The 11,115-nt window shown below is 36.6% G+C and overlaps 3 protein-coding genes across 9 annotated transcripts in view; 2 read left to right on the top strand and 1 right to left on the bottom strand.

Moving 5' to 3' along the window:
* Window positions 1-1,595, top strand: part of LOC107618669 (beta-glucuronosyltransferase GlcAT14A) — a 7,084-nt gene extending 5,489 nt beyond the window's left edge. Inside the window, exons 2-4 of the mRNA XM_016320796.2 lie at window positions 385-460; window positions 553-668; window positions 764-1,595. Of these exons, the coding sequence (XP_016176282.1) occupies window positions 385-460; window positions 553-668; window positions 764-1,278 (707 nt within the window). The 3' untranslated portion in view covers window positions 1,279-1,595. The remainder of the gene's footprint in view (window positions 1-384; window positions 461-552; window positions 669-763) is intronic.
* LOC107617697 (probable splicing factor 3A subunit 1) lies at window positions 1,954-5,965 on the top strand. 6 transcript variants are annotated; one of them, XR_001615043.2, is made up of 6 exons: window positions 1,954-2,105; window positions 2,345-4,618; window positions 4,715-5,012; window positions 5,185-5,389; window positions 5,616-5,678; window positions 5,786-5,959. XR_001615043.2 is itself a non-coding variant. In XM_016319530.2 (4 exons), exons 2-3 carry the CDS (start codon window positions 2,429-2,431, stop codon window positions 4,982-4,984), a joined length of 2,460 nt encoding a protein of 819 aa, XP_016175016.1. In that variant the 5' UTR covers window positions 1,954-2,105; window positions 2,345-2,428; the 3' UTR covers window positions 4,985-5,012; window positions 5,185-5,428. The 6 variants fall into 6 exon arrangements, 1 of the variants encoding a protein (XP_016175016.1); XR_001615044.2 differs by lacking the exon at window positions 5,185-5,389 and having other exon boundaries at window positions 5,786-5,965; XR_001615045.2 differs by lacking the exon at window positions 5,185-5,389 and having other exon boundaries at window positions 5,637-5,678; window positions 5,786-5,965.
* Window positions 8,997-11,115, bottom strand: part of LOC107618096 (CWF19-like protein 2) — a 5,532-nt gene continuing 3,413 nt past the window's right edge. For both annotated transcript variants that reach the window (XM_016320031.2, XM_016320030.2), the window contains exons 8-10: window positions 10,678-11,044; window positions 9,856-10,068; window positions 8,997-9,614 (exon numbers count right to left, since the gene is read on the bottom strand). In XM_016320031.2, the coding sequence (XP_016175517.1) occupies window positions 9,276-9,614; window positions 9,856-10,068; window positions 10,678-11,044 (919 nt within the window). In that variant the 3' untranslated portion in view covers window positions 8,997-9,275. The remainder of the gene's footprint in view (window positions 9,615-9,855; window positions 10,069-10,677; window positions 11,045-11,115) is intronic.

Below are 11,115 nucleotides of genomic sequence, written 5' to 3' on the forward strand. Positions count from 1 at the left end.
TGTATGCACATGCTATTGCATAGTGCCGATCATTGACGTACATCCTTTGATATTGGACCATCTTGTTAATAAGAAGGCAGTAAAGAATGCAACTAAGCAATATTTTTTATTTTGAAATATGAGGTATGCTGAAAAAGCTGGTTTGTAACTACATAGGTTGGCTTTTGAAGGCTCAATAAGTCCTCCATTTTAGGGTTCATCAGTGTGGCCTTCAATCATAGACATCTTGCTTTTAAAATCCAATAACATTTACAGTATTTTCACTTTATTTTGTTATAGGTGACAAGAACCTTACATACTTTTTCCTGTTTTAACTTCTGTGGATCTTTCATATTCTCAACTCTTGTTTCTATATTACTGATCTGTGCTTGTTTATTTTTCCAGATCTTTCTCATGTTTTCTCTTCTGTTAGGAGAGACCTGAATTTCATTGATCACACTAGCAACCTTGGATGGAAAATGTATGACAATTACTGTTAACTCTCTCTGCTAGCCTGTACTTTGTGGTACTTATTCAATTGGTCTTAGATCATTTATTTGTTTGCTTGTGCAGAGGCGATAGATTCCATCCTATAGTAGTTGATCCAGGGCTATATTTAGCAAGGAGAAGTCAAATTTTTCAGGCTACCGAGAAACGGTCAACCCCTGATGCGTTCAAACTCTACACAGGCAATTCTTTCCTCTCATGCTGTCTGTGTAACAACACTACCTATGCCTATGAGATTTGCTTATGTTTGTTGTTGACTGCTTTCCTTTCCTTGCAGGTTCATCTTGGGTAATTTTGAGCCGATCTTTCCTCGAATTTTGCATTTTTGGTTGGGATAATTTACCTCGAGTACTGCTGATGTATTTCACAAATGTGAAGTTATCTCAAGAAGGCTACTTTCATTCAGTTATTTGCAATGCACCAGAGTTTAAGAACACAACTGTAAATGGGGACCTAAGATTCATGATCTGGGACAATCCTCCAAAGATGGAACCACACTACCTTAATACATCCGATTTTAATCGGATGGTAGATAGTGGAGCTGCATTTGCAAGGCAGTTCGCAGTTGATAACCCGGTGCTGGACATGATCGATGAAAAGATCCTTCACCGCGGTCGCAAACAAGTCGTGCCAGGCGCGTGGTGTTCTGGGCAGAGGAGCTGGTGGTCAGATCCATGCTCCCAGTGGGGCGACGTCAATATACTGAAGCCGGGTCCTCAGGCCAAGAAGCTCGAGGCTTCGATTTCTGGCCTTCTGGATGACTGGAACTTGCAGACCAATGTATGCAATTGATCGACACGGTAATAGAAACATTTTAGGAAACCGCTATTCATGGACCGGTAGAAGTTGCCATTTATTGAGAACACATTCTTTGGTCACCAGAGTTTGATTTGGATCTTGGAAGTTGGGGGAGGAACTGCTGTGATAGCAGGATTTTCTTTTTCTTTTGTTTTTTTTTTTTGTTTTTGCTAGTGAGTGTCCATAGCAAACACGAGAGTTGGAGGGTGGGGAAGGGAATATATGTATTGTTTGAGGGGCCTCTAATGTTTGTTGTTGATGCTCCAATACATTCAATGAATAGGAGGATATTCCTCCAGCTTCCATTTTCATCATCTTGTATGTTTTGTATTTCTCCAAATTACCATAGGGAATCTCAATTCTGGACTACTACAAACATAAACTTCATTCTTTTTAAGAAAATGATATATATATTGTAATATTATCGTTATTTTATCTTGCTATGTAGAATCATACGTTTATGTAGCATGACTGGAAAAAATTATTAAATTAGTTATTATTTAATTTGATTAATTATATAATGAAAATATAAAGTGAATTATTTTATGTTAAGGGAAGAAAATAAAAATAGCCAATGAGTTATAGTTCAAATGGTTGCGGATTAATTATTTTAAGAGGTTGCGGATTCGAGTCTCCTATCTTTGATTTAAAAAAAAAACGAAATTAACAGAGGTTGGGCCTTAAAGCGCTAGAAAGGGCAGCGAATACACCGACCCAGCCAGAAATGAGAGATAGATCATCGATCTATGCATAGAAAAGGGCATCCCCTTTCAATCTCTCTCTCTCTCGGAATAGCTTCACAAGATCCCAGCCCCTTCACTGTAAGCTCTTCCCTCCTTTTCTTCCACTTCGTACTCACCCACTCATCTAATTACTCTCCTGAATTCACTTTTCTTTATTAGCTTATTTACTTTCTGCTTCCTACAGAATCATGTTTTTTTTTAATAGGTTTCAAATACATCGAAATGAACCCTAGGCACGCGTGTGTTGCTCTTGTTAGTTTTGCGGCTTTCATTTCCTTTAGCTTTCGCTAGGTTAAAAATCTGTTTCTCATTTGCAGGGCTGCTTTGGTGCTTCCTTTTGATTTTGGTTTTTTGTGAATTCGCATAGAAAATATTTGAGCTTTTTAGGGGGTTTTCACATCATGTTAGGTTCATTGCCGATACTGCCTCTCCCTGCTCCTCCTTCTGATGGAAATCTCGGTCCTCTCCCTGAGTCTCAGCTCCCTCAGGACGATAGGGAGGAGGAGAACAAGTCGAATTCAGCTCCTCCTCCGCCGCCTGCAACGGTTGCTACCCATACTAGAACTATAGGAATTATACACCCCCCTCCTGACATTAGAACCATCGTTGATAAAACTTCCCAGTTTGTTGCCAAGAATGGTCCCGAATTTGAGAAGAGGATTATTGCAAATAACACTGGCAATGTCAAGTTCAATTTCCTCAACGCATCAGATCCCTATCATGCGTATTATCAACACCGTTTGGCTGAATTTCGTGCTCAGAATCAATCTTCTGGTGCCCAACCACCTTTGCAGCCTCCTGACTCGTCTGTTCCTGAATCTGCACCCTCTGCACCGGCCCCTGATAGCAATGGCACAGTGGCAGTTGAAAAGCCTGATATTTCTGCCCAGTTTAGACCTGTTAAGAAAGTGCTTGAACCCCCTGAAGCCGAGCAGTACACTGTTCGGCTTCCCGAAGGAATTACAGGTGAAGAGCTGGATATCATAAAGCTTACGGCACAGTTTGTGGCTCGAAATGGGAAATCTTTTTTGACAGGATTAACTAGTAGGGAAGTTAATAACCCACAGTTCCATTTCTTGAAACCAACCCACAGCATGTTTACGTTCTTTACATCCCTTGCGGATGCATATTCAAAGGTTTTGATGCCTCCAAAGGGTTTGACAGAGAAGCTGAAGAAGAGTGTTCCTGACATGACAACTGTCCTTGAGAGGTGTGTGAATAGGCTAGAATGGGAGCGTTCACAAGAGCAAGCCAGGCAAAAAGCCGAGGATGAGATAGAGCAGGAAAGGATACAGATGGCTATGATTGATTGGCATGACTTTGTGGTGGTTGAAACGATAGACTTTGTTGATGATGAGGATGAAGAGTTACCTCCTCCAATGACCATTGAAGAGGTTATTAGGAGAAGCAAGGTGTCAGCCTCAGAAGAAGATATTGTAGAGCCAGGAAAGGAGGTAGAAATGGAAATGGACGAGGAGGAGGCACAGCTTGTTGCAGAGGGCTTGGGAAAAGCTAGTTTAGAAGACAAGGATGATGAGAGAAATGAAGCCATGGTTACTGAAGAACCTGAGCCACCAATGAAAATTGTGAAGAACTGGAAAAGACCAGAGGAGAGGATTTCTGCAGAAAGAGATCCAACCAAGTTTGTTGTTTCTCCTATCACCGGTGAACTGATTCCTATTAGTGAAATGTCAGAACATATGCGAATTTCCCTTATTGATCCCAAGTACAAGGAACAGAAAGAAAGGATGTTTGCCAAAATTCGAGAGACAACTCTGGCTCAGGATGATGAAATTTCAAGAAACATTGTCGGACTTGCTAGAACCCGTCCTGATATCTTTGGTACAACAGAGGAAGAAGTTTCGAATGCGGTCAAGGCAGAGATTGAGAAGAAAAATGACGAGCAACCTAAGCAAGTTATATGGGATGGTCACACCGGTAGTATTGGCCGCACTGCAAATATAGCCTTGTCTCAGAATATGGGTGGTGAGGATCAAAATGATCCATCTAATAATGAAGCCAAGAACCTTCCTGGTCCTGCTGCACCTCCTCCTAGGCCTGGTATGCCTTCAATTCGGCCTCTTCCACCACCAGCTGGATTAGCATTGAATCATCTTCCCCGTTTTCCTCCCAATGTAGTCCAGTATTCTGCTCCAAACAGTGGTGGACTTTCTGTTCCTCCGCCTAGGCCACCAGTAATGTCCATGATGCAATCTATGCAATCTAATCCTAACATTCGGCCAGCCCCACCTCCTCCTATGCCAATGTCTTCTGGGCAGCAGTCGGTTATGGCTGGTCAACCACCCCCAATGCCTCCATCAATTCCTATGAATAGCCAAGGAATTCCCATACCTCCACCTCCAGGATCTCAGTACACTCCTATACCTGTTCCCCGACCTTTTGTTCCTTTCTCTGTCCCACCATCAGGTATGCCTATGATGCATCCACCACCTATGCCTCAAGGAGTGCCACCACCGCCACCACCACCTGAAGAAGCTCCTCCCCCACTTCCAGAGGAACCAGAGCCAAAGAGGCAGAAGCTTGATGATTCTGCACTGATTCCTGAAGATCAATTTCTGGCTCAACATCCGGTATTTTCTAGACAATCTTCATTTTTTACTCTTAATTTTTATTTACCATGTACCATCATTTCTATTTGTCCTTCCTAACCGGTTTTGTCTTTGCAGGGACCTCTCCGGATCAGTGTGTCTGTTCCAAACCATGATGAAGGAAATCTTAAAGGACAAGTTCTGGAAATTACAGTGCAATCTCTGTCTGAAACTGTTGGCAGTCTGAAGGAAAAGATTGCAGGGGAGATACAACTCCCTGCTAACAAGCAGAAATTAAGCGGAAAACCAGGCTTTCTCAAGGATAATATGTCTCTTGCCCATTACAATGTTGGTGGAGGAGAAATACTTACTCTCAGCTTAAGAGAGCGTGGTGGTAGAAAGAGATGAGCATACTAGTTGTTGTCATTTCAAGAAGGTTGTTGTAACCTTAACTCCCTCTTTGAGGAATATGGATCCTCATATTATTGATAGACTACATGTTGTTATCTTAGAATTTTATGTTGGATACATTATATTTGCTGTATTGTGAGGTTTTTTTTGAAGTTTTTATTGTTGTCTTAGAAACTGATGATAATTCTGGAATACAGATTTTGGCACCTTGGCGCAGGTCTCAAGGGGAATGGGAAGTAGTGGAGTTCCTTTATCTAACCTGCTCAAGCTAAACATTTTGCATCACTGATTATTGTTTACTCTTGCATTTCAGTTTATGTGGTTTTTTTGCAAGGTTACTGATTTATTTTTATATGAAGCTTCTTTGCGGTCGGGGACAGGAATCATGAGTGTTTATTTCTGGTGTGTCCTAGTATTCTAACACTTATCAGCGTGAAGATTTGTGTTTCTTGTTGTCCATTACTAGTGTTTAGTTTTTGTCACCATATCTTACTTTGAGTAGTGCCACCTTGTTTGGCTATAATCATGAGAGTAGTTTTGTGTCGTTTTATAATCTAGATGATTTCATGCAGTATTGGGATGGTTGTTTTTTTTTTTTCTTTTTGATTTGGGCGTTTTGTCATAACAGAAAATTCTACCTGGACTGTAGGAAGTGCTGTGCAGCTAGGCTGATATGTCTTAATGGGTTCAGGTAGGTAGAATGATCTACAATCTTCTCGGTGCAGTAATAATCCTTGTATTGAGTTTATTTTCAATATTAAATTCTGATGGCAATTTGTGCCTGCCAATGTATTGCAGAATGAAGATGGTTTGGTATTTTATAGCAAGGCTCTCGTTCATGTGTAATCAATCTTCCTGGCCTATGAATATTCAGGATTACTTGATGCCAAAACTTGATTAAGATTTATCTGGTAGTTATGTTATAATGAGTTCTTTAAAGGGTTATATAAACTACTTTTACTGTGTCCATTTATTTCTCGTCTATTGGCTTGAATCTTATCTAATGACCCCTTGATTGGAGTCACATTGGGGTTGCTAAGTGCTAATATTTCTGATGGGTAGGCTTTTATTGGTGTTACTTATGCGTGATGATTATTGGTATTCTAAATTAAGTACTAATAATAGGAGTTCTCCATAGGTCTTCGTTATAGATTTTGTCTACCTTGTTTCTAGTCTATGGATAAAAGAGAAATATACAAAGCGGTTCACTTTATACATAAAAAATTGGATAAATATCGTTGTTTAATAAAGATACCATCGTACTAAGAATTTTTAAAATTTCATATCAATTCCTTTGATCTAGCTTGTATTAACTGGGTGACAGACGAAAATTTCAATTCCAAGTCTATTTCTACTCCATTCCGATTACTTGGATTCCTTTGTTTCGTTGTGTGTTGATTAATGGTGGTGATGATGCATGCATAAATCACCATGACAATATCAGTGATAGAAGTAATTTTGATTATTCTTAAATTGAAAATTTATTAAAATACAATTACACTCACCTTTCTAGTTGTTTAAGGGTGAAAGCGGATTGGATATAACTAAAATTTCGATCCGATTCACCCTAAAATTATGTTATGGGATCAGATCCAATATTTTTAACTTTGGATCGGATACGATTTAGTTTGCACATTTGCTCGAATATTGAATATATCCGCAAAATACAAAAATATTTTTAAAATGTTTACTCTTAAACATACTTTTCTTAAACAATAAAATTAAAATATTACAACATATATGATTAAAATAAAATATAAAAAAATTATTTATTTTTGGATATATCCGCAATCCTATAAATAGCGCAGGTATGACAGACACAATAGGACCGAAACACTAAAAATTCTAAAAATTATTGTTTGTGTATTGTGTTTGGATACAATATACAAGACACTAATGTAATGTCCAGTATTATGTTTAGATATACATGGACAAAACTAAAATATTATATGAAATGACTAAAATAATCATATAATTCCAAATTTTCTATATCAAATTCTGTGTACACTCTTCAAAATCCGTGTCCATGTCTTTTACTTTCAAACACAGTTCTTGTACGCTAGCAAAGTTCACAAACCATTTTGGAGAAGAGAACATCTCGCCTAAACAAATATAACAAGATAAGAGTCGCATAGCGGCATAAACGCATTTTTAACATTTAAAATAAAAAGGAATAAATTAAGAAAAACAAATCTAAGAAAAAATTAAGGAGAAGCGAGCTTAATTTAACAAAATTTAAGCATCCTCTCTCCAGGAAATATTTTATATCCTTAATTTATTAATTTTAGATTTATTTTCGAAATGCTCATCTCTTATCCATCGGTCACTAATATACTCAAATTAAAAACTTCATTTACAATAAATTTATAAAAATTTATTACACCAGATTAAAATTTCACCCCAAACAAACAAGAGATTGAGCGCATGTGAATACAACGCGCAGATCATGATGATTTGGCATCAAGAAATAGATTTTGTTTAAGTTAAAAAAAAAAATTAAAGATTTTGATCAGCTGCAATGTGAGGCACGTGAATTGTTTCGACATAGGAGAAAGAGTAAAGTAAAATAAAATAACCCCGAGAGAATACAGAAGGAACCGTTCTACCAGGAGTGATTGTGATCCAGTACATCTATTTGATCAAGGGAACACAGTAGAGATTCTGAGCGGGAGAGAGACTCAACTCAACTCAACTGTGATTCCCTTGATTAAAAGGATGGAATGAATCATTATACTCACAAAGTCACAAACAACTCAACACAGTATAAACTATAAAGTAGAAACTAGTGTGAAAACTGAAAAGTGAATTGAACGCTACTTGCTATGCATTTATATAGCCACAAAGTGGAGCCCTACTTTTTCTTCTTCTTGGGCCGGGCTGTTCAGCATCACACGCACAATAATCCCTCCAAATATTTTTTTAGTGGACCAAAATATGAATTTCATTTAATAAATAGTTAAATACATATATTGCTATCTTGTTTACCAAAAAAAATATCTTATTATCTTAAAAAGTTAATTTTCATGTACGGTTATTGTTTACACAGATAATTAATAGCTATCAATTTACCACCAAAAAAAATTTTTTCAACTCTATTCAAAAAATCATCTAAACACATAAATGAATATGTAAAAATAGTATATCAAATTCTAATTCATTGATTTTCTTTATATACATTTTAAGAATAAATTATCAAATTAGTCCCAGAAAGATTACTCATTTTTTAAATTGGTCTTCGAAAGATTTTTTTCATCAAATTCGTTGTTTAAAGATTTTAAGTTAGTTATGTTAGTTATTCCGTCACTTTCTTTGTTAATAGTGTCAAAATTTGTTAATGTGGTAAGTTAAGTGGCACCTCAATAGACACCTAAGAGTCTTAATTGACTATTAAAATAATTAGTTTATGAAATTATATCAAATCAATTTCAAATTGAGATATTTTAATATCTCAATTTCTTTCTTCAATTAGATTTTGATTTGATCTAATTTTGTAAAATTATTATGTTAAGACTTCTAGGTATGTGTTGGATTTCAATAAACATGCCATATTAACAAATTTTGACACCATTAACAAAAAAAAGTGACGGACTAACATGACTAATTTGAAATCTTCAAAGGACGAATTTGATTAAAAAAATCTTTCGAGAACTAATTTAAAAAATGAGTGATCTTTTAAAAATTAATTTGACCATTTACTCTATATTTTAATTTTAACTAGCTGCGGAAAAATTTTCTACAATCATTTTTTTGTTCAAAAAAAACAAACCCTCCTAATTAAAGTCTTCCATTTGTTTTTAGAAAAAAAGGTGAAATTTTAAAAACTTGGGTTAACATTCATTAAATTATTAACCACTTAGAGACGGTTTGGTTTGCATGGTTATCCACGAAAACGGGAAAACACAGCTCTGAAAGTAGTCATTACCCATTAGTCAGTCAAGCCTATTCACAAATCACAAGACCAGGATCAAAGAGTATTCCACTTTGGTTAAACATTCAAGCCGCACCTATAGAAATTAGAAAGATAAGAGAGTTTAGACTTTTATATATATAATAAAATTTCATTCATCTCTCTATGTATTAACTTGAACACTTTATTTCACATGCATAGTTACACGCACTGTACAGAGACATAGGTTGATTAATGTGATCGTGCAGGAATTGCTGGTAAGTTATCAGGGCAAACTCATACGAGTGCATCAAGAATTCCTTTCATCCTGTTGGATCTTCATCATAAAGTTGATTTGGAATTGTTCCATCCAGAAATTGCAATTTGATCCTCACATCATTTTTAAGATGTTTCTTGAAGCTGTTTCGTCCAGTCAAAAGGCTCCCACTCTTTAGAGAAGCTAGCAACTGCTTGCTTCTGTACATCCACCGCTTCATACCGTCGACGCCGATACATGTCTTCCTCGGCAGACTTCAGCATCCCTCTTATTACATTCAAGCCAAGGTTGCCCTTGAACTGCTTCTCGTCATCAATAACATGGACAAAACCTTTGTTTAGTCCAAACTCAACATGGAAGTATGGAAAGTGCTTTGGAATCGAATTCCGCAGTCCCTTCTGGCTTGTGTCGATGAGTTTCTTAGCATTGTGCTGGCTCCATTCATCTTCAGCTTCATCAATTGCCTATGGTGAACACAATGTCAGGACAGATTCTACAATATTCAATTTGACATAGCGCATGCAACCACACAAGATAATAAATCAAATCGATTTCAATAGATGCTGTGGAAGAATTATAATTATAATTATAATCTCTAAGAAAAACAAGGAAATTTTGTTCAAAAAAATTAATGAAGAAACCCAGATCATTTCACATAAATGAAAAAGCATTGATTACAACTTAAGATGATGTTAGACATCTCACCTTTTTAAAGTACAAAGGAGCCTCTTTGGCAATATCTTGGGGTAACGGAATGCACTCGACCATACAATGTCGTCTTTGTTGTGCCAATCCCATCACGGTTTCAAGAAACACCACCTCCTTCTCTTGCTTTGCAAACATCATTATTAGGCATTTCTTGAAGTTTCGAATTTCAGTCCACACATTATCATCCACCGTCCTTGTAGCTGATTCATGCTGCAATATAAAAGGATAAGACAAAGTTGGAAATGTTTAGTAATAAAATAAAAGAAAAAAGCACCTTATGGCACAAATCAACTAGCTCAAAAATATATGGACCTTCTTTAAATTCACATCAAATATATGATACTTAAATGTTAGGATCGATATAAGAATTAATCGTACCGAATTTGGATCCTCTAAAGTGAGGAAGTTGGTAAAGTGAAGAATTAATCACCATTGATTTTGTAATTTTCATGAAGTGTGTGCCCCACTATCTTAATTTAAGAGTGATTAACTCCTCACTTTACCACTTTACCAACTTCCTCACTTTAGAAGGTCTTCATCCATCTGAACAAGTCATCACCCCAATTTCCAGAAGAATGCATCAAATACACTCCTCATTACTATGATCATTTCAACATTTCATTCACACCTTTTATTTAAGAATGGTTATCATCCTAAAGGAAAATCTTCCAAGAGCTGAATCTTAGTAAAATATCGTCTCCATTATTTATTTATTTATTATTATTTTCTGTAAAGTGATTCAAGTGAAACCCAAGGTAATACTGCTTTCAATTGGCCTAGCCTTTGAAAGGAACACGAACACTAGTAGAATAAGCTAACCTGAATGGGTAAAATGCAGCAATGGCCAGGTGCTACAGGCTGCCACTGTGGCAACATAAGATATGTGAAATTTGCAATTGATACCACCAAATGCATTGGCCGATTTGGATTTTCCAAACAAAAGAGGCAGCGCTCTTGCTGAGTCAAGAATCGATTTTCACGATTGTTTTTCTGAATAATCTTGTGATCATCATCACCTGCACGTGTCTTTCTACTCTTTTTGCTTGGACCATCATCATAGTCATATTCATCATCGGCCCGACTAGAAACCTTAAACTGCTTGTTCTGCATGATCTTGCGAGCAAGATGCATGTCAGCATCATCCTCTCCTTTTTTCTGTTGAGCATATACTTTTTGTGTAGCATATCTTGAATAAAATAAAAACACAGATATATATATATAAACAAAAAAAAAATAATAAAAGAATACTAAAGAAAT

The sequence above is a fragment of the Arachis ipaensis genome, chromosome B09 (assembly GCF_000816755.2).
Source record: "Arachis ipaensis cultivar K30076 chromosome B09, Araip1.1, whole genome shotgun sequence".
NCBI lineage: Eukaryota > Viridiplantae > Streptophyta > Magnoliopsida > Fabales > Fabaceae > Arachis > Arachis ipaensis.